Source organism: Kogia breviceps, chromosome X (assembly GCF_026419965.1).
Source record: "Kogia breviceps isolate mKogBre1 chromosome X, mKogBre1 haplotype 1, whole genome shotgun sequence".
Classification (NCBI taxonomy): domain Eukaryota; kingdom Metazoa; phylum Chordata; class Mammalia; order Artiodactyla; family Physeteridae; genus Kogia; species Kogia breviceps.
Genome location: NC_081330.1, coordinates 3,741,828 through 3,765,287, shown reverse-complemented (window position 1 = coordinate 3,765,287; position 23,460 = coordinate 3,741,828). Strand labels below are relative to the sequence as shown.

The 23,460-nt window shown below is 47.1% G+C and overlaps 1 protein-coding gene across 4 annotated transcripts in view; it reads left to right on the top strand.

Annotated features, from left to right (window-relative positions):
- The window catches only part of MTM1 (myotubularin 1), a 97,565-nt gene that overhangs the window by 30,322 nt on the left and 43,783 nt on the right, over positions 1-23,460 (top strand). For 3 of the 4 annotated variants that reach the window (XM_059051108.2, XM_067023077.1, XM_067023076.1), the window contains 2 exons: positions 10,322-10,432; positions 14,632-14,733. In XM_059051108.2, coding sequence (XP_058907091.1) covers positions 10,322-10,432; positions 14,632-14,733 — 213 coding nt within the window. Of the gene's footprint in view, positions 1-10,321; positions 10,433-13,414; positions 13,820-14,631; positions 14,734-23,460 lie in introns of those variants that run through there. The other variant, XM_067023078.1, reaches the window with a different exon arrangement.

Here is a 23,460-nt window from a genome sequence, read left to right as displayed (position 1 = left end):
CACTGTTGTGGCCGCTCCCGTTGCGGAGCACAGGCTCCGGACGCGCAGGCTCAGCGGCCACGGCTCACGGGCCCAGCCGCTCCGCAGTATGTGGGATCTTCCCAGATCGGGGCACGAACCCGCGTCCCCTGCATCGGCAGGCGGACTCTCAACCACTGCGCCACCAGGGAAGCCCCTGTTCGTTTGTTTGTTTCTCCTCTTTTGTATATTTCACTGCTTTGCCTCGTTCCCATCCCTCCGAGGCCGGGGATGCTCTGTGTCTGTTCGCCGCCGAGCCGGGAGGCCTAGGATGCAGTGTGGCGCGTGGCAGGGAAGGAATTCAGCCGTATTTATTCGTCACGCTCTCTGGCCTTCACTAGTGGCGAGACCTGGTGGTCCCGAACACCACCGTTGCGTTTGGCGTTGAGAAGTCCCATAGCCGCCTTTTGACCTTGAAGGGTTTGGCTTGCGTTCGATCTCGTGACTCCAGTGGGGCTATTTAGGCCTGTAATACTCTGTCATCTGTGGACTCCCCGGGGGCAAAAGACCACTTCCAGTTTCCCTCGCAGGAATACTTGGGGCTCAGGCGCTGTGGTGGGCGAGAAAGACAGATTAACCCTTTGTTCATTCATGCGGCCGTATCCTTATGCCAGAAACACTCACTGAGCGCCCGGGTGAGTCTGCCACGGTGCCGGGTGCGCGACACGGAGACGAGCAGGTGTGGTGCCGTGTGGCAGAGCCCACGGCGGGTGCATCGTTCCGTGAGGTTACAAGGGAGAGGTGGGTTGACTAGACGCTGAGTCACAGAAGGCCTTGTTAGAGGAGGTGATGTTCCAACCAAATCTCGAAGAATGGGGACCATTTCCCGGACAGGAGGGCGCTTTTGCATGTTGCTACGGAGGGGCCCTGTACACCGCGGCGGTGGCGGAGGGATGTGCTGGAGCGGGAGTGGGGAGGGGAAGGGCGGAGACGAGGCTGGAAGCCTAGCCAGGCTCTAGCGAGTCATCAGTCACCATTCAGCGGTGTGCGTGGCACGCGGGGAGCGACACGTGCACTTCAGGAAGGGAAGTCGGGTCGCAGCGAGTGTGGCGGATTGGGGGAGGGGGAGACTGGAGGCAGGGAGACCACCCAGGAAGTTATCTCCGTTTTCCAGCCCACGCTGCAGTGGAAAGGGGGGAGCAGCCGTGAGCCAGGCAGGAGGATCCGGGTCCTCACTGGGCCCTCACTCGGGTCCACAGTGATCCTTGTGGTTTGGGGCTTGAGTGGTTGCAGCTGCTCCCATTCGCGGAAATAGACATCACGGGAGAAGGGGTGGGTTGGAGCTGAGCCCCCGGGAGACAAGTCTGGATGTGCAGACTTACAGCTGCGTGAGTGTGAAGTGGAAATGGCTCAGGAGCCATTGGAAACACGAGTCTGAAGGTGCTGAAGTGATGAGCGTACGGGTGTCCGTAACAGTTGGGTCTAGCCACAGGGTTACCTGAGGGGACCAAACGACCAACAGAGATGCGGCTGTGGAGGGAGCCTCGGGGGGCCCGGCTCTCCGGGGCGGGGAGAGGAGGAAGCCGCAGTCAGAGCAGGGGACAGGCTTGTAAGACAAGGCTTTGGTGGAAGTGGGGAGAAGAGCAAAATCTCTAGAAGGAAGGGGGTGGACAAGGGAGTGAAATGTTGGAAGGTTCAGTGAAATAAAGGAGGAACGGAGGCCCCAGAGGATGGCTGTGGGGAGGTCGCTGGGAGCCCCCGGTGGAAGCTCCTCCAGCTCCCAGGCCCTCAGCACACTTCTCTCTATTCATTCTCCCCACAGCTTCCTCCACTTCCGTCTGCGCTCGCTCCTCTCCAGTTAGCATTGTGTGTCAGCAAAGCTCCTTAGAGCGTGCCGAGCTCTTGCCCACGCACTCAGCCCGTCTGACGGCAGCTGCCGGGCAAAGCAGCCACCGCCCGGCCCCTTCCCTAGTCCGCCCAGCTGGGTCCTGGTTTTCCAGCACCGACCTTTCTTCGGGCCCCAGCTTCTCCTTTCTCACTACCTGCTGGAGACCCCTTGACTTTCCACCCGGCATCCCAGGTGCACGGCCGAACCAAAACTCGCCTGCTCTTTCTCCTTGCCACTTCCTTCTCTGCGTGTTCTTGCTTCTCTTGATGGTGCTACTCTTCTTCTAGTCACCGTGGAGCCACCTCCTCACCCCTCCTCCGTTCTCCTCTGCAGCCTTCATTGTCCCCTCCCTGCCGGCATCTTCTCCCCACTGAGTTCTCTCTGGCTCCCACAGACATTCTTACAGACATTCTCCCCGCCCCCCCCAGTTGGAAGCTGTCAGGGGCTCCTTTCCTCCCTCGTTTCAGATTCCTCAGTGTTCTTGGTCCTCTGCAGCTCAGCCCTGAGTCGCCTCTGCACCTCTCTCCTTTGTACGCCCCGCATGCTGGCCCTCAACTGTTTTCTCCACTAGAACTCATACATATTCATTCCCTCCCATCTCTCCCATTCACACCCCCACTTTTAAAAAAATTAGTTTGAAATATTTAGCATAGAAAGTTTGTAAAGAATAACGTAAACATCTGGGGATCTACACCCCAGCTGAAGAAGTCCGTTTCCCACTCCCCGTCAGTGGTAGATACCATCTGCAAGTTCCTCGGTCTCACTCCCGGTCATCCCACAAACCCCTCTAAAAATAGGCTGGAGTTCCGGAGATGCACACGTGAGCGGCGGATAACCCTTAGGGCTGCCGGCAGGGTGGGCAGCGCGTCATGTATACGCTTTTCATCAGCTGACAGTCGGAAACAGTACGTTCTTCCTGCATGAAATTGAAGGAGAAATTTGTCATTAGGCTTTTCCTCTAAGAGATAGGACCATAGCGATTTCATTCTTTAGGCAGAGTATTACCCAAAGACTCTTGAGTACCATTCAAGACCCTCTTTAAGGACAGAACACATGTTAACTTTTACCGGGTAAAGGTATTTCTGGGAGGGAGTAGCGGCATGGGGTCTGTTGACTTCGCTTTTTGATGATTTTCCAGTGCGGAGACGGGACTTGGAGAATCAAGGTGGATGCCTGGCCCTCGTATCTGCCTTTCAAATATCTGGTTCTGAAATGCGCATTGAGCAGGTGCGAGGTATCGTGCCGCCTAAGAGCTGGACATCTGACACGAGTGGCAGGCCTGTGTCGCCTCCCACTTTGTTACAAGCATGAGCAAAAAGGGTTCCTATAGTATTTTTCTTTTCAAAAAAATACGTTGGAAACTTTTCAACGTTGTCCTTTTTTAGCTCCTTCTGTCTAATGGAGTTAGCACCTTTTTTCGTTTTAAAAGAGGGGAAATAATGCCAAAAAGACGGTAATAATAAACCTTCCTAGAGTGTCTGTAAGCAGGAGCCTCGGTGGGAACGTAGGATCCGTACTATAGGTTTTCTTTTAAATTTCAGTCTTAAATCGTCTCTTTATTTTGCTGCTGCAAAGCGACTGAGATCTTCAGGTTAAAACAGTCCCTGCTGATACCCCAGGTCCCCTCGCCCCCTGTTGCCATCCATTCCCAGTTTGCCAGTCACCAAGCTCGAGAGGCTGTGCGCTGCCGAGCCGTCCTGTTCAAAGTCACACAGTGCATTTAAGTAATTGTTTAGCTCCACTACAGGTTCGGGCTTTCAGACCTCAGAAAGGGGCTCGTGGCTGCTTTGGCAATTCTCTCCATCTCAGATCGACTTCTCATCACATTCCACACCACACCAGTGACAGACCCGTGTGAGCTCCTTTGCAGACCTCATCTCTTGCTTTGTTGCAAAGTTAAAAGTCATCCTCGCTGAGCTCCCATAAATTCCTTTCCTCCTCCTCTGCCATCTCAGAGGAAGGAACGAGACGTCTTCTTTTACAAAGGGGGCCTTTCTGCTTCTCGTCCCTCTGGAGCCCTAGTGCCCCACCAGGTACTCGGAGTCTTACGTGTGTGGTTTTCATTGGCTCCCCAGCCCGCAGACCTGCTCAAGTCTCTTTAACGTAAAACATCTTCTTGCATCCCTGCTACCCTGCTACTGCAGTACTATCCTCTTTCTTCCCCTTCCTTGCTAGACTTTTAAAAACATGAGTCCATACACGCTGCTTCTGCCTCCGGACTGTTAACTCCCTGTTAAAGCTCCTCTTTGCCTGCTCAATTCTGTAGACCTCGGTAGACCCTCAGCTCTTTACCTTCTCTGCAGTGATCAGTCGGTATTGCTGGTTACTCCTGCTTTCTTTGTCCTTTTCTCCATGCGTCCTTTTGCTGTTATTGCAGTTTCATTTCTCCTTCCCACCCCCTAAATGTCTATTTGCCCTGTCCTTACCCTCTTCTTTCTCACCTGTCAGTTGCTTTCCAACTCTATAGCGCCAGACCTGATCGTTCATTCTTTATTCACTATTTGAGAGCCTGCTGTGTGCCAAGCACCATGCCAGGCACTGGGATAGAGTGGCGTGCACAGCAGACACGGTGTCGCCCTCATGAAGCTTTAGGTTCCGGTGGGACTGACGGACATGAATCAGATAATCACACCAGGGTGTAACAACAGGCAGTCGTTTGAGGAGCCTGGGAAATTGTCCTGAGAAAATGATGCTTGACCCATGGTCTGAAGAATGAACAGCAGTTCCCTAGATGCTTGGCGTGGACCGGGTCGGAAACAGTAAGCTGAGAGAACGGCACAGGAGAGGACCTGGGACCAAAGGGAACATGAAAAAGTGATGGTGTAGCTGGGTTGGGGGTTGGGAGAACGGCAAGGGATGAGCAGGAGATGTGGGTAGTGGCCCAATGACCTAGGCCTTGTAGACCCCGTTAAGGATTTAGGGTTTTAGAGTTGAGCAATGAGGAGCTTTGGAAATGGTTTGAGCAGAGGGATGGTAGCATCAGATTTACTTCTGTAGAAGACGGCCTGGGCTGCTGTGTGCTGGGCAGACTGTAAGGGCGCGGGAGTGGACGCAAAGAGACCCCTGCGTCTATTCCAGTGGCCCAGACAAGTTGCTGGTAGAACTGGAGAGAGGCGGACAGATTCAAGGTGGATTTAAGAAGTAAACATGGAGATTGGATTAAGGCTAGTGGAAAAGGGAATGTCAAGGATGACTTGTAGGTTTCCAGCTTTTGTCACCGGACAGATGGAGTGCTAGCCACTGAGATAGGAAGGTGTAGTTTGGACAGAGAAGCGTCATGCACTTAGTTCTGGGCATTTCGAGTTTGAGGGGCCTTTGGGATCTTCCACTTCTGCATTTCCAGCTGCCTCCTGGATATCTGTACTTGGTTATCAGTGAAACCTAGGGTGTTTATTTTTTTTTCACTTTATTTTATTATTCTTTTTCTTTTTTTTAAACACCTTTATTGGAGTATAATTGCTTTACAATGGTGTGTTAGTTGCTGTTGTATAACAAAGTGAATCAGCTATACATATACATATGTCCCCATATCTCCTCCCTCTTGCGCCTCCCTCCCTCCCACCGTCCCTATCCCACCCCTCTAGGTGGTCACAGAGCACGGAGCTGATCTCCCTGTGCTATGCGGCTGCTTCCCACTAGCCGTCTATTTTACGTTTGGTAGTGTGTATATGTCCATGCCACTCTCTCACTTCGTCACAGCTTACCCTTCCCCCTCCCCGTGTCCTCAAGTCCATGCTCTAGTAGGTCTGCGTCTTTATTCCCGTCCTGCCCCTACGTTCTTCATGACCATTTTTTTTTTTTAAGATTCCAAACCCAGGGTGTCTAGACACTCAAACCCAGTGTGTCTAAAATTCACAATGTTAATCTTTCTCCAAAACCCCCTCTCTTGGTGGGCCCACCATTGCCCCAGACACTCGGGCCGGCCTCGGTGATTCTGCCCCGTGGCTCACCTCCTTCTTTTGCTTTCCACCTCGGCCACTCTCCGCTTTCAGATCCTCATGGTGATCCTCTCGCTTGCGCTGAAACATTAGCTTCCAGGGCTGCAGGGAATGGGTGGACCCTCCGTGTGCTGGTGCGGAGAGCTCAGCGCTGCTGGGTGCATCTGCGTACAGCAACATTACCTCATTGCGGTCCTCTGCCCACGACACATTTCCCCGTCACCCCGATTCAAGCCCTGGGGATTCCCTTGCCACCTGATCTTAAACCTGCCCCATTTGGTTTTGTTTTTGTTGTTTTAAAATAAAATTCCCATGCTTTCCCACACGTGTAGCCACGTCGCTGTTACCTGTTTTTGGAAGGCCAGTCTCCAGCTGCTGTTTTTCCACCCTTTAAGGATCGTCTTTAACATTGCCATCACAGCAGAACCGTCCTGTCACCCCATCAGTAAGAAATCATCCTTCCCTCTCTGACCTCCCGTTCCACTTCATCTGCATTTTTTTTTAATGGCTCTTGGCACTTAGAACCTAGCATTGTGGCTGTTTGGGTACATGTGTCTCATTTCCCCGACTGGGCCTTGAGCTCTTTGAAGGCAGCACCTACATCTTATTTCTCTCCATGGTCCCTAGCATCCAGTAGTTTCTGTTACTCAGTATGCACTCCAGAGAGAAGGCAAATGATTGCATCTTTTAAGCTGTTACATTTACTTCTCAGCTATTTTAGATACGTACAGGTACAGAGGAATAGATTTTGAGTTAGATTGGACCTTTGGGAATCCTTAAATATTTAATGATACTTAGATAATGACGACTCAGGTTTCTAGAGAGTAAAGCTAATTTTCCTATTCCTAGATCTTCCAGTTGGGCTTGCTGGGTTATCTGATCTTGAACCTGTCATTCGGGGAGAACGTGGCAGGTTAGCCTCATTAGACTGTGGGTGCCTTTGGTCAGGAGCTGGCTGGTTCTCCTCGGTGTCCCATTTTCTGGTTTGTGTTGGGTCAGGGTAATCAGAGCTATAGGAATTTTCTCGCTGCTGGGACAAAGAACAGTAAGGTCTCACTCACTTCTAACCCTTCTGCTTTTTAAATTTGCATTCTTGCTTCCATCTTGTTATTAGGATATCAGACTTTTTTTGTTTGTTTTTGCGGTATGCGGGCCTCTCACTGTTGTGGCCTCTCCCGTTGCGGAGCACAGGCTCCGGACACGCAGGCTCAGCGGCCATGGCTCACGGACGGGCCCAGCCACTCCGCGGCATTTGGGATCCTCCCGGACCGGGGCACGAACCCGTGTCCCCTGCATCGGCAGGCGGACTCTCAACCACTGCGCCACCAGGGAAGCCCCAGACTTTTATTGTCTACTCTATGTATTTTTAGGTACAAGTTTGATATTTAGGAGTACAGTTGAATAGACACTCGTAAATTTCAATATAATCTAAGCATAGTAACAGACTGATAGTATTTTTAAATTATTATTATTATTTTTATTTCTTTTTGGCGTCATTGGGCCTTTGTTACTGTGCGCGGGCTTTCTCTAGCTGTGGTGAGCGGGGGCTACTCTTCGTTGCAGTACGTGGGCTTCTTATTGCAGTGGCTTCTCTTGTTGCAGAGCACGGGCTCTAGGCATGCGGGCTTCAGTAGTTGTGGCTCGCAGGCTCGGCAGTTGTGATGCACGGACTTAGTTGCTCCATGGCATGTGGGATCCTCCCAGACCAGGGCTCGAACCCGTGTCCCCTGCATTGGCAGGCGGATTCTTAACCACTGCGCCACCAGGGAAGCCTGATAGTATTTTTTAAATATCTTTTTAAAAAAATTTTGTCTGCACTGGGTCTTCATTGTGGCCTGTGGGCTTCTGTAGTTGTGGCACGCGGGCTCTAGAGTGCGCAAGCTTAGTAGTTGCAGCACGCAGGCTTAGTTGCCCTGCAGCATGTGGGATCTTACCCAGGGATCGAACCTGCGTCTCCTGCGTTGGAAGGTGGATTCTTAACCATTGGACCACCAGGGAAGTCCCTTGATAGTATATTTTTAATAACTGGATTATATTGAGAAGTAAATACATTATAATACGCAGCTACATATGTACGTGGTCACTGAGTAGTGTCTTTAATCTCTAAGCATTTGGAATTCAGTCATGGAGTGAGGGGTCTCACCCCATGGCGCCAGCTAAAAGATGCCTCCTTACAGGTACAAACAGAAAGCCCTGTAACTGCTTGCTGCAGTATATACTGATCCACTATATTTGCAGAGCACAGTAATGTCTTTCACATACTAAGATATTCTTTGCTATAATAATAATAATAACTTGCATTGTTATCTAGCTACCATGTACCGGGCACGACGCCAGTTACTTTAAGTCCATTATCTCTAATCATGCCTATTTTACAGGTAAATGTGGCTGAGAGATATAGTAACTTGCCAAAGTCATCCAGTTAATAAATGTCAGAACTCAGATTGGAAGCAATTTTGTCCAACTTTAGAGTTTGTGCTCTTTTCTCCACACCACGGTAGCCATATTCTCACACTTTTTAAACTTTATTTTGAAGTAATTATGTACTCTCAAGAACTTAGAAAGATAGTCCAGAGAGTTCCTGGGTACCCATCACCCCGCTTCTCCAATAACTGCACTGCGTTATCAAAACCAGGACATTGAATGGCACAGTATAGTTAACTAAGACTCTGTACTTGATTTTCACCGGTTTTTGCATGCACTCATTTTTGGCATGTTTTTGCGCACAGTTCAGTGACATCTGATGCCATGTGTAAATTCATGTCACCACCACCAGCAGTCAAAATATGCGACTCTTCTGTTGCTACAGAACTCCCTTTGTAGCCTTTATGCTTCCCCTATAGCCACGCCCTCCTTCCGTTCAGCCCCGGCAGCCACTTCTGTGTTCTCCAGCTCTAAAACTTTGTCATTTCAAGAATGATATAAATGGAACCATACAGCACCTTTTGAGATTGGCTTTATCCACTCAGCATGATGCCCTAAAGATTCTTCTGGATCGTTGCGTGTCTCCATAGTTCATTCATTTTTGTGGCTGAGCAGTATCCCATGGCATGGATACACCACAGTCTTATACTTTTTAAATTTCTAGAACACCCATGAGCTATATTTATATTTTGTGAAGAGATGCTTAGTTTGTTGTATTGTGTTTTAAAGAGAAAGATTTAAAGTAAAAGAAGAAATTAACATAGGACATCTTTTAAAGAACAAAAACTCAATAAGCAGCTTTTAAAATATTTGTTAGCAAAGTCATCTAACAGAGCATTAAAGAAGATCATTGGCTTAAAAAATTTGTGTAGCCCTTTCTATCTCTGTCCATACGAATATATATTTTACATTATTGTAGTCACAGTGTATTTTGTATGCTGCTTTTTTGCACTTAAACTTATTTTTCCATGTACCATAATTATTTTAGTAGTTGTGTGCTTATTCCATCAAGTTCACTGACTAATTTTCTTCGCCCCAGTGACCACCTCTGGCTCTCTCAAGCATCTTCACGCATGTAGCTTTTCCTCCTGTTGCTCCACAGCTGTAAGATAAGGTCTTAGGAGTGCAATTATGGAGTCAAAGGGTAGGACCATTTTTATGGCTCTTTTGATGTGTGTTCCCAGACCTTGGCTTGAATCTCAACCCTTCCCTGTAGTTACTAAGCCAGTTGCTGAAGCTTTTTAAAGCTTTGGTTGCAACATCAGGAAATGGGAATACTTCACCCGTGTCCAGAACGGTTGTGAGGACGATACACGCGTTGGCCGTTTGTGGTACCCGGCACAGACGATGTATTCCGAACGCAGCAGCTGCCGTTATCTTGGTGTGATGATCTCGGTACGACTTTACTGGCGTTATTCTGTCCTTCGTGCCAACAGCCCTCTGGACCCCTCGAGTCCAGCGTTGGCTAAGGAGCTACGGAGAAGCATTGTATGCCCTCAGGCCCTTCCTTTGGGAAGAGCGCCCATGCCTAAGATAGGCACCGCTTCCCGACGTTTGGCTCCCAGTGGGGGAATACGGGTGTGGAAGTTCACGGCAACGAGACTTGAAGCACGTGGTGTAATGCCAGTCCATACCGAGTGCTGCAGAGGAGGGAGTGGTCCACTCTGACCTAATGGGAAGCGGGGCGTCGTTGGAGAATGTTGGTAGTTGGGAAAGTCAGATCATCCTAGGCCTGAGTGTAGACAAAATGTTTGGAGAACGGTGAAGGCATCTACTTAGTTGGAGCGTAGAACGATGTGGGACAGCAGCCCACAGAGACAGGTTGGGAGCCACATCCCAGGGCCCTCGAGTTGTGTACCTAGGAGTTCAGGCTTTATTCTGCAGGCAAGTGCAGAATGGCACACACATTTGGGGATGGATTTGGGTTGCATAACTGACTGTTTTCATGCTTGCTTCTTTCATGTGTGATCGCTACCATGTTCTTCTTCATAAAAGGTGGTAAAAGGGCCAAGGTAAAAATGCCCTGAAAGCACATGGGTTTTTAAAAAATATGTTTTTGATGTTTTAATTGTACTGACAGAAATATTGACTTGTGTCTTTTTGTCCATTACAGGATTCTGCTCTAATACTTGATGTTCCTCTGGGTGTGATCTCAAGAATTGAAAAAATGGGAGGCGCCACAAGTAGAGGAGAGAATTCCTATGGGCTAGATATTACTTGTAAAGTAAGAGATTCAGTACTTTCTTACGGGAAAATAGGCACGTTAGCGTTGAATGATAAGTAAAAAGTGAATGTGGGTTTAAAAGAAAAATCAAAGACCCTTGTTTATCTGGGGCCCTGGTGTGGTTCCCCCTTCATGATCAGGCGTTCCAGAACCTCCTGGGGAAAGAGTTCCTATGAAGGGGACCTGCTGTCGTCCTTAAGTGTGAGAGCAGCCCGAGCCAGTCAATTGGTTTGCTTGACTGACTAGGAAGAAAACTTCATAAATCACATTTCACACTTTTTTGTTTTTGCACAAGTCTGCTCCTGGTGTTCCTTCGTGTGATGTGTTTCCAGCCAGACACCTTCACATCGTAACAGGAAGGAGAAATACAGGAGATTTTTCCCTCTGTGAAGAGTCTGTGTTCTTACCTCTCACAGCCCCTCCCACTTTTGCTTAGATGGTGTTCAGAGACGGTGGCCTCCTGTTATGTGTCGGCATGGGGAACAGCAGAGATTTAGTGACAATAACGTTCAGCCAGTTATAATAGTAACTATTTATGGAGCATCTCTGTCGGTCCAAACAGGTACTAGGGGCTTTGCATTAAATCCTCAGGGCAGTCCCCTGAGACGGACAGTGGTGTCCCCATTGTATAGACGGGGAGCCTGAGGCCAAGAAGAGTTCGGTCACGTAGCTAAGATTACCCAACAGATGGCAGAGTTGGAATCCAAATCCGGTGAGATAATCATTTTGCAAACGACAGAATAAACCTTCTTGCAAGAGAACTTCCTTCTCAGGTATTCTGTACTGGAAGACTACAGTGCCCAGTCCTAGAAAGAGCTAGAAGGGGTTTGGAGCTCATCTGTCCCAGTGGTTCCCACAGCTAAATATGCATGAAGGGAATCTGGGAAGCCCTCTATGGGTTGACAAAGGTAAAGCTTTGAGTTCTACCCCAAATCCCCAGATAATCTCTGAAGGCAGGGTCCCAGAGGCTGGGACTCTTTGAAGTATCTGACCATCAATCTAGTGCAGGGGTCAGCAGACTTTTCCTGTCAAGGGCCAGAAAGCAAATATTTTAGGCTTTGTGGGCCAGCAGGATCTCTGTCATATGTTCTCCTTTGCGTTTTGTTTTTTTCTCAACCCTTTTAAAGTATAAAAAACAATCTTAGCTCGAAGACCACACCAAGACTGACCTGGGCTGAAATTTGCTGACCCCTGGCCAATCCGAGTCCTTCATTCTGTGGACGGGAAATGAGGCATTTGCTCAATGGGCTTCCTTACCAATGGGTCCCCGAGGAGCTGATGCAGGAGTCCGAATCCCAACCCAACTCTCCTTTTCCTGGTCTTGTGCACTGTGATTTCTTAAAGCCAATCTCCTGTACTTTTGTTTGGATTATGAAGATAATACTTATTTGTCTCCAGTTTGTACAAGGTCAACACTAGTACACTCTATTAGAAAGCAGAGGATTTTGTCACGATGAGACTTGAACTGGAATTCTCCCTCACTCCCCACCTTGGCTTGTTTTTGTTGTTTTTGGTTGAATCCAAGCTCCCTTAATGCCTTATCTATAAACCTAGCTACTGTCTACCCTTTTGGGCCTAGAAATGTGGGGATTTACTTTTAAGGAAGGTTTTTGCCTTTTGCATAAAAGAATCCACGGGAGGAGAGTGTTATATTATAGTACTCCAGGGAAAATGAGGTTTTGATGATTTCAAAGTGACTTTCATTCTAAGCAAGTTGAAAAAAATCCTGTTTGTTGCCTTATCGATGGGAAAAACTTGTATTTAAATGTTAGGCCCGGCAAATTAATAGGACAAAGCACACTCTTACCCTTTGACTGTTTACTCTAAGAACAAAGGTCTTGGGAACATAATTCTCAAATGTTACATATGTATGTTTCTTGGAATTAATGTCAAGCCCAAAGACAATGGCCTAGAACAGTGTTGTAGCACAACCTTTTACCTCAGTTATCTTCCTGGAAACAGGGATGTTGAGGCTTGAATTCCGTTTTCTCAGGAACAGACCTGAAAGTGACAGAAAGAGAATCTGCTGCAGTGGGGCAGAGACTCGCCTCCTGTCCCCCGTAGGTCCCCTTTCATCTGCAGGCAGTAACCACAGTACAACTGTGCTGCTTCACCGAAACAAGAACGTAGAACCCCTACAAATTCGGCTCCACCAGGTCCGTGCATGGGGATTTCTGCATGCCAGTGGCAACTTGCATGTGATGGATAGAAGTTCCAGTGGTTGTCATCTAGCAACTGAGGAGAAGGTAGCTCCGAATATATGAATTCTTACCCGCCAGGCCCCATGCCACCACCCACTGCTGACAACTCAGAGCTTAAAAAAAAAAAAAAAAAAAAAAAAAGCAGAGCCAAGCCTTCCCACCAGGGCTGTTGCAACAGGGGTGTGTTTACTCATTTGTTATCACGAGGCTTGGCTCAGCGCCAAGTGCCCCAATCACTAAACACCAGGGGTCTGACTGCGAGATTCTTCTACCAAGAGGCTCTTTCCCAGCTGTCCTTCCTTCCCCGATGGGTCAGGCTCTAGGAGACCAGGTGCAACTTACCCCTCAGTATATGCTCAGATTGCTGTTACAGATTCGGTGATCTGCCACCTGTGAGTCATTTGCCTTTTTTTCCACTTCATTTTTCTTGTTGGCAAGACAAGGTAGTGATTCTTTCTGTCCTTTAATTACAACTGAATCAGACGGCTACACGAAGTCGCTTGAATCACTTGTACTTTGGCACATCGAAAGTAGTGGTTTGAATCACTGATGGACCAGAATAAATATTTATCTAGAGATGGTCTAGTTTCTGGTTGAGTTGTTAAGAGCGTGATGTTGCAGAATTATCATCGGAACCAAGGCTGGTCGGAAGCAAATCCTTCATACGTCTGTGAGCCTTGGGGATACTCAGCTAGCCGGTGCTGTACTTGGGGTTCATTGCAAACCCCTTGAAAGCACGTCATCTGATTGAAATGATTTTTTTTTCCTTCTACTTGACTAGTGCTTTGCATCATGAGACAACAACTGGTATCCCAGTGTTCTTGGAACATGTCGTGAATCAGTTTTTGGATGTTATTAAGTTGCGTGCTTTTAAAAAAGAAAGCATGGAATCCTGGAGCTGGCGAGGCCCAGTAGATGCCGTCTGTGTACAGAGAGATCGGTTTTGGGTCGTTGATGAGAGGCCTGAGAGCCTGTTGCCTTACACTACCTTTACTCCCCTTTGCATTTTGGGATGTGTATGGCAAGGCCTTTGCCGCTCCTACATGTTGAAGACTTAGGAAGCTTCAAGAATGCTGTTGAGATAACAAATGAAAAAGCACTTGGAGAAATATGAAGATGGTGACATCCGAGAGGGCAGGGGCCGGATCTGTCTCACTCCTGAGGTGTTGAAAGTGCAATGCAGAAGGTAACAGCCATCACTCAGCCACAGCACCATGAGTGATCTAAGAGACAACCTCAAAAACTGCCAGCTTTGAAAATAAGTTAGAATGTTACATCTTTTGCTGTGTAATACAAATTGATATTTAAGGGAGCTTATTTTATTTGAATTCAGTTGAAAGGAAGGGTTTCCTGCTTATTAAAGAGATATGTATTGGAAACTATCCTTAAAATCTGATTTGGAGCATTAATTCTTAGTTCCTAGAAGCATAGCCACTCCTACTATGAAAGTAAAATTGTTCAGTAAAAAACGTATCACATTACTTGTATTAGAGCTTAAAATGCGAGTCATTTCCTAAGTTTTAAAAGGGAGACTTTAAAGTTAAAAGCACGAGGGGAGAGGGAGAGAGAGCTTCTGTATTTTAATGACACGCTTGACAATTTTGAAATGATACTTTATGGCAGATACACATTTGAAAAGTCCTAAGAATGAAATACTGTTTTATAATTAAAATACCCCGGAAACCAGTCTGAGTAGACAGACACAGATGTGAGGCGCAAGGCAAGGTTTGATTTTTCTTTTTATCAAGTGAACTTTAGCTCTGTCTTCTCTTTAACACAAGTTGTCTTGTCTTTACCATCATGACTATGATGGGAATACTTTCAGGTGTTCTTAAACCGGATGTTTCAAAATATTGTACAAAACAAAGTAATTTTCTTAGTAGTCTAGATTTATTGCTCATTCAGGTAAGTCGATCTCCTACCTGAATAGAAGGTTTTTTGCTGACAAATGTGACTCGATTTGCAGACTGAACTGGCACGTTTCTCCTCTGCCCCCAGGACATGAGAAACCTGAGGTTCGCGCTGAAACAGGAGGGTCACAGCAGAAGAGATATGTTTGAGATCCTCACGAGATATGCCTTTCCTCTGGCCCACAGTCTGGTAAATTCCAGGGTTCTCCTGGGTGGCATCAGAGGGTTTCTGGGTGTCCCCTCCTTCCTCTCTGTGCTGCACTCCCCAGTGTGATGTGTGGACGAGGCTGTGTTTATTACAGAAGGTTGACGCGTTCCCCGAGGGAGCGGGCCTCTCCTCCGCCAGTCTGTGTGGGGTGGCTGAGCCCAGGTGACCCCTGCCAGCCCCAAGCCTGCCTTCCTCCTCGGCCAGCCCTCTTCCAAAGGCAGAAGGTGGCGAGGTGACCACGAGCATGTCAGTGTAGTGCTGTGACGTCGCATCCCAGAGCCCGTTGCCCCCTACTTGGGAACCAAGAGTGAGCCTAAGTGCCATATAAGCCAATGTGCTTCTCGAATGCAGATTCGTGGCTTAGGTGCTGCAGGCCATCACTGGACAGGGGAGGTTTATTTATTTATTTTTAAGGAATGACACTTTAAATGTCATTTGATAGCGTTTACTATATATTTGGCAGGACAGACTTATTATGCATTTAATTACTTACAACCTATGACTTAGTCCGTAGCAAGTTTTGGGCTGTGTATACCTAGAACTTTTCCTTCCTAGTTAGTAGACTGAGTAATCTCACTTTGTTTTACCACGGGACTAAAATCAAGCTTTCCACGTGTCTTGCTCTTCAAACCGTCTTTCTTCATATTCTGCCTTCATCTTGCCTTCTTTTTTTTCTGTCCTCTTACCCCCTCCTTCTCCTCTGCTTGACTTTGTTGTTTTTTTTCTTTTTTGAAATGTAAATTTAAAAAGATTTATTGGGCTTCCCTGGTGGCGCAGTGGTTGAGAGTCCGCCTGCCGATTCAGGGGACGCGGGTTCGTGCCCCGGTCCGGGAGGATCCCACGTGCCGCGGAGCGGCTGGGCCCGTGAGCCGTGGCAGCTGACCTTGTGCGCCCGGAGCCTGTGCTCCTCGACGGGAGAGGCCACAACAGCGAGAGGCCCGCGTACCGCAAAAAAAAAAAAAAAAAAAAAAAAGATTTATTGATTTTATTTTTGATAGTGTTCTTAACATTTTCCCCAAATGGTTGTTTTAAAATTTTATTGAAGTATAGTTGGTTCATAGTGCTGTGTTAATTTCTGCTGTACAACAAAGTGACTCAGCTATGCATATATATATATATATTCTTTTTCGTATTCTTTTCCATTATGGTTTATCACAGGATTCTCTGCTTGACTTTAAACAAATGTGGAAGCAGACATCTGCTAAGGGGAGAGCAGGGGAATAATTCTTTAAAGATAATTCTTTAAATAAATAAATAAATAAATAAACGTATGCCTTTATTTTAAGTATGGAGTAAGTATGCCTCCAGCTAGACTGAAGGTGATGAAAGAGATCATTAAATAGAAGAGCTGCTTTGTAATGGAGCTCTTCTTCCTATGCCTGTCTTTTATTTATCTATCTGTCTGTTTATTTATTTATTTATTTGGGGGCAATGAGGGCCTAAATTTTTTTCTAGCAAGACAAGGCTTCTCTCTTCCCAAATTTCATCAGCAGTTGTTTCCATCAAAGGAAATTCATGGTTGATGGAAAAGGACAATTATACAAAGACTGTGGTGGTCTAGAAGGATCTGGAGTACTCGTCATGAGTCATGTGTTGATTGTAGATTCAAATGTGATGCTTCCAGGAAATGCAATGATATCATAGAGTTGAATACATTCTTAGCCTTTTCTCAGTTTTTGGTTAAATATGTGATTTAAAAGATATTTCAATATTAAAAATTTTAAACTATTAGGATAAAAAGACTTTAATGGGAACACACCCTTGGAATTACTATGAAAGTGAGAATGTACATCTAATCCACGAAAATCCAGTGAGGGAATGGGTTATGTCTTGGGTGTTGCATATCTGGCCTGAAATGATCAGAGATTTAAAGATGGTTCACATAGCAGGGTTTTTATTTATTTATTTATTTATTTATTTATTTTTGGCTGCGTTGGGTCTTTGTTGCTGTGTGTGGGCTTTCTCTAGTTGTGGCGAGTGGGGGCTACTCTTCGTTGCAGTGCACGGGCTTCTCATTGCGGTGGCTTCTCTTGCTGTGGAGCACGGGCTCTAGGCTTATAGGCTTCAGTAGTTGTGGCACGTGGGTTTCAGTAGTTGTGGCTCACGGGCTCTAGAGCACAGGCTCAGTAGTTGTGGCGCACGGGCTTAGGTACTCTGCGGCATGTGGGATCCTCCCGGACCAGGGCTCGAACCCGTGTCCCCTGCATTGGCAGGCAATTTCTTAACCACTGTGCCACCGGTGAAGCCCCACGTAGCAGGTTTCTTCAAACCTCCTTCGAGCTGAGGCCCCAGTCTGTCCGTCTCCTACACAATCTTGCTCCATCAGTTATCCCCTTTCTCTGGTATCTTCTGTCTCCTTGAGAGTTTACTCCCCTACAAAGAGGTCAAGTGTTGGACCAGCTTTCCTCTAAACTACTGCCCCATCTCTCACTTCAATCTGAACTTCTGGAAAGAATATTCTAGGCTGTCCATGTCTCCGGTTCACTCATTCCTCCAGCCCATTCTAGTATCCAGTTTTATCGCAAGTACCTTCTTGGAACTCAGACCTCCTCTTACTGGCCAAATCTAGTGACTCACTTCAATCTTCATTCGGTTTGATCTCCCCCCAGCATTCAGTAATTTTGACCACCCTCTTCTTGCAAGTCTTGGTTTCTGTGTTTCTGTACCATCTTGACTGTTCCTTCCCAGTCTCCACTGCCTCTGTCTTTTCCTTAAAGGTAGACATCTTGGTGGTGGTTCCCTGTCAGCCCTCTTCTCATGTTACTCACTTTGCCTTGATGAGTTCATTTAATCCATAGCTTAAGCTGTCATTGCTGTATGGGTGATTTCTAAATCTAGCCCTGACATTGGCCTTGAGTGAATCTTAATGAGCCTCTCAAACAGCTTCCTCTGGAAGTCTGTGAGAATCATAGGCTCACCATCTCCCTGACCTCTTTGCAGTTCACCAGACCTACTCTTCAGCCTACATATCCCTCAATTTGGATGATCCTCATTTGCTCAGATTCGAGAACTTGAAGTCAATTTCCCACCCCAATCAGGCATAAAATTTATGTATTTCATTGAAGTATAGTTGATTTACAATGTTATATTAGTTTCAGGTGTACAACATAGTGATTCAGTATTTTTACAGATTATACTCCATTTAACGTTATTATTCTAAAATATTGGTTATATTCCCTGTGCTGTACATTACAACCTTGTGTCTTATGTACGAAGTCAACTTTCTCATTCCCCTGCCTTACTTCTCCTCTAGCCACATCAGTTCCAAATCCCGTAGGTTTTGCTTATTAGTAACTCTCAAATATTTCTTCCCATTTCTACCTGTGCTTCCCAACTCACTTCCCTTCATTCAGTTTCCTTCCCTTCCAACTTATCCTACACAATGCTGTTGTCTGGTTTTTTTTTGTTTTTAGGTATGATCATGTCACTCTATGTCCCACTCTCCACACACAAAAAATTCTCAGTGACTTCCCATGGCTTATACCCTAGACTCCAACCACACAGGACAACTTTCTCAACTCAGGGAAACTTTGGTTTTCCTGTCCCCTTTACCTGTGCTCCCCTCATCTCTTTAGAGCCTATCCTCCACCATCTTGCTCAGTCCTAGGTCCTTTCCCACGCCCTGTGCGTTCCCTGATGGGAGTTCATCTTACCTCTGAACCTGTTAGACTTTGCAGGTTCTTCTGCTAGAGCACTTATCTCCCTCAGTCTGCCTTATGTCATAATTATGGGGTAATTACCCACCCCCCTCCTATACTGTAAGCTTATCAAGGCGGGGATCAGGCTTTATCTCTCTAACCTCAGCATAATGACTTCTGCATGGCAGTTGTACAATGACGGCTTTTTTTTATTGAACACAGGTTTAGTAGAAAGTGAAGGAAAAGTCCATTCCATGGAATGGAAACAGGTGGGCTGGATTTCTGGATATTGTGGATCTAGTACCAGAGCATAGGATTCTGGGTTGCTGTCATTGGAGTGGTCCACAGAGGGGTTGATTTCTCAAGTCTTTGGTGCTTTGCCTTACTTTTCGTGTCTGTGCTAGGAATCCCTACTTTTTTCTTTAGGAAGTCAGTAAAGTGAGAAACTGGAGAAAAAAATGGGAACTGAGTTGCTTATACAAAGTTTTGGAAAATTACATTCTCGAAGTTTTTTTTTTTTTTTTTTTTTTTTTGCGGTACGCGGGCCTCTCACTGTTGTGGCCTCTCCCGTTGCGGAGCACAGGCTCCGGACGCACAGGCTCAGCGGCCATGGCTCACGGGCTTAGTTGCTCTGCGGCATGTGGGATCTTCCCGGACCAGGGCACGAACCCGTGTCTCCTGCATCGGCAGGCGGATTCTCAACCACTGCGCCACCAGGGAAGCCCCATTCTCGAAGTTTTAACCAGTAAAAGTCATCTTAAAAAACAGAACAGAACTAGTCGCCAAAACAATACAAGATACAGATAAAAACAGATCAGCTATTGACATGGCCCTTGGAATATCAGCCCCTGCTAGTCCATTCAATGTGTGCAGCTATTTCATCAGTTAGGTTCATTTCAGAGTAGTGTGTTGGGTGGTGTTGGGGAGCCATGAAGGCAGTTGAGAAGTCGCAGTCGGATGAATGATACCTGCTCCCATTTGGGGATGTGACAGAAGTGATGTGACAGATGTGTATGGTTCCGATAGAGGGTGGTTGATAAGAGAAAGGCCGAGGAAGCCTTGTGGGCACTCCCGGGGGAAAGGGAACAGGTCCAGCCTAGACTGGAAAAGCTTGCATGGAATCGATAGTCATTTGTGTTGGGCCTTGCAAGGATGATCCTTGCAAGGATGGCGGAGGAGGTGGCATTTCAGGCAGAGACAAGACCCTGACCCTCAGCACAAGGGAAGGAAAGCTGGAAGTGTTGAGAGCTTGCGAGGGTCACCAGGGATGTTTGGCTGGGGTGCGGCGGGGAGGAGGAAAGCTGGCGCACCTGGTGGACGGCCCTGCCGGGGTCAGGTGCTTGTACCCTGGGAAGTAGCAGAGACCTCCTGAAGGTTTGGAAGTAAGTGGTGGGACTGAATACAACGTCACGAAGAACAGATAGGAGAGGAGAGCTCATGAAGCTGGGAGGGGAGTCAGAGGGAGGGCCAGGCGAGACGGCGGTGATGCGGGCGGAGACCACACGCTGGCGTGGTAGTTTGGTCCCGGAGAACAGCGTGTGGTGACAGAGCAGGGAAGTGAGAAAAGGATTTCATCTGGGGAAGCAGGTGGAAGAGGGGGTGAGGAGGGAGGAAGGGGGAGTTCTGTTTTGTCTGCAGGGCAGTTGGCATCTTTTGGCAGCATTTCCAGCAGCACTCGCGGGCCTGCCCCTCGGAAGAGAGCCCAGGGGTGTGGATCTGGAGTCGTGCCTCTCAGTCTGTTTGGAGTCGTAGATTCCTTGGTTGATACGGTGTAAGTTAGGGTGTCTCATCCCCTGACAGATGCGCTATGTATAAAACTTGACATAAAATTTTAGGGGACTCGCAGCCCCTTGGAAGCTCACCTGTGGGTCCCAGGTGAGGAACCCTGGTGTGTAACAGAGGAGCCAGCAAGGTGAATGAGGACGGTCAGAGGAGAGCCTGCAAGGTGGGGTCTGCAGAGGCCGAAGGCAGACGGAGGTCTGAGAAGCTAGTGATGGGTATGTGAGGCTGCGGGGACGAAGACGAGGCTCAGGAAGAGTCCTTTACACGCTGAGACCTTCTTTCCTCATCTTGTTCCCCAGCCTGGAGTTCAGTGCCTGGCATACACTTACCGAACTTTTTTAAATCACAAAGGATGGTCTGGGTAGAGGGGACCAGAGCCAGTTGGTAGAGGTTTAAAGAGAGAGTAGGTGGTGTTTAAAAAGAAAAATAGTGGTAGCGGCCAGGTTGAGGGAAGACGTGTTTCCCTGAGAATCCGAAAAAGGTGAATGAAGATTTGGGGGCAAGAGAGAGAAGGGTTCCTTTCCTGAGCGGGATCCTGGGGAAGGCAGAGGGGGATGGGATTAAGGCCAGGTCGTAGGGCAGTTTGGGAAAGGAGAAGGGACAATTATTCCTCTGAGACAGGAGGGGAAGAAAAGTTTCCAAACTGCCACTGTGGGGAATGCGAGAGTGTGCCAGAAAGGGAGTTCCTGGAAGCGTAATCTAAGCCCGATTGCATCCACCAATACAGAGGGCCCCTGCTTGAAAAATATCACTTTGTTAATATTATTGAAACTGTTAGAGCAGCTGCAGATTATCTCAGTGATTGTTATTGACATTGGAAGCCAGAAGTAAACTTGCTGTTGCCTCCTGAAATGTTGTCCGGAGGCCAGGAGAGCTGGGTTCGAAATGGCAGCCGTGCAGCGAGCGCTGTGTGAGTGAGCTTTTGTTCTTTCATAGCAGCCCGGGCTCTCTTGCCTCCTTCCCTGTTAGTATTTTCACCACTCAGTGTGTTCAGTTGGAGACTTACACTTTGAATTGAACTTGAATTAAACTTAGCCACACACACAGTGGACCCCAAACCATTCCCTTGATTGTTTCTGCATTATGTCAATCCATTAAGACTTGAAAATTATTTAGATTACATCTTCTATTTCCACCAAAGCATTTATTTTCTTGTTTTATTTTTGCTTTGGTTTTCAAACAGTAGAAATTGCATGCTATCTTCTCAACTGCATTGTAACTCAATACTAATAAGTAAATGCTACATTTTTATGATAAGAAATGTGGCAGTGCCTCTGATATGATGGTAATTGTTTTCAAAAGCAGGAACAAAAATTGTGTACATATGTACAGAGCCTGATAGCGCTACAGAAAAATAAAGAGTTTAATTGTTGGAGTGGTATGTTCAATATCAAAGTTCCTCTTTCATTGATTTCCTTTACTGTTTGCTCAGTTTTTACTCAGATGGGATCGTCGGAGATAATTCAAATTTTAGATGGGAGGTTTTTTTTAAACTCTGAATCCCATTGTATTATTGAGTCATGAAATCAGTTGACTAGGTTGTAACCAGCATTTTTTAATGAAATAGAAAACATTAAGAGCATAACACATAATACAGATAAGTATGGTTTCATGAAAGATTTCTTTCGGTTATGTGTGTGTTTGTGTGTGTTTGTGTGTGTGTGTGTGTGTCTGTGTTTGTGTGTGTGTCTGGGTCATAATGTGAAGTGTATGGCTTTCTGTTAATCATAGTCTAGAAAGTTTGACAAACAGTCTTTTAGATACTGCTAGAATATGTAGAATACAATGCATTTTAAGTTAATGTAGGCACCAGTACAGTCACTTAAATCTTTACAGCTATAGGGCTGCGTGGATTTTCTTGACTTTTGTTTAAGTGAAGGGCTTGAGTGTACGACTAAACGCATGGCCTGCAGACTCACATAAGGGAAACGTAGCACTTGACGAAACGGAGCCGGAGACCTGGCTGCCAGACTCGCGGCGGCCCAGACCCTGCTCGGCGACTTTGAAAATCATGTAATATTTCTGCGCTTCAGCATATTCTCATTTGTAATGGGGATAATAACACTCTCCGCTTCACAGGGGTTTTGCGAGGATTAAACGGAAAGTGCTCACAAAAGTGCGGGGCACGCAGTAAGTGCCCAATAAATGTCAGCACTGCTGTTCTTAGCACCCCGTTCTTCCCAGCAGGTGGAGAGAGTTACGGATGATTACCACAGCCCAGTCTTCCCAAGAATGGGAATAAAGTAATTGTGATCGTATGTGGGACACTTTGAGCCCTTTAAAAGAGAGATGCTCTACAGATGATGGTCAGTATTCTTATTAAAAAACCTTTGCCGGGCTTCCCTGGTGGCGCAGTGGTTGAGAGTCCGCCTGCCGATGCAGGAGACACGGGTTCGTGCCCCGGTCCGGGAGGATCCCACGTGCCGCGGAGCAACTGAGCCCGTGAGCCATGGCCGCTGAGCCTGCGCGTCCGGAGCCTGTGCTCCGCAACGGGAGAGGCCACAGCAGTGAGAGGCCCGCATACCGCAAAAAAAAAAAAAAAAAAAAAAAAAAAAACCTTTGCCTGTACGTTGCTAAAGGATTAGTCGAAAGTCTTCAGTTTCAGAGCATTAAACCCAGAAAGCATCTTAGGTAGAAATGGGAAATACGGGCAGCGATGCTATGCAATACACAGGATTCTTCAGAAATTGTCTTCCCTTTCTTTTCTTTCCACCGGTGAGTCTGCGTGTGGGGTAACCTAGCTCTCTCGGGCTTCAGCCCTTCAGCATTGCAGTGTTTCTTACTGTTTGTTATTCTGTGAGCTAATCTGCAGTCAGAGTTTCAGGGTTTTCTGGTATTTGTTTGTTTTGATCAATTTGACCATCTTATGGGCGGTGGAGATGGGCACAGGAGAGAAGACCCGCTGCCTCTAATCTCGAGAGAAGCCACAGGCTCGCAAGGCCTTTCTGTGGCGACCAGCGAGCAGGGCCCTTCCCTTTTTCCCCGGGCTTCACTGAACCCTGACACGCCCTGCCATGTGGCATAAGCAGTGCCGTTTCCCCTTGTGCCCTCTCTGGCTCTACTCCCATGGCGCTTGCCTACAAAAATAATTCCATAAAGGTTACTACACTGGGCTATGGGGCTGTGCATCTTTTTTGACCACTTGAATGAGGCGTATAGATGACCCTACGAAGAGAAAGTGAAGAGCATAGGATACTTTTTCCTGTGCCTTCGTTTTTCAGTTCAGAAGGGGGGAACGTTTTTATAAACTGCTTTGAGATTGTAAACCAGACTGAAATGGAGCACTCTT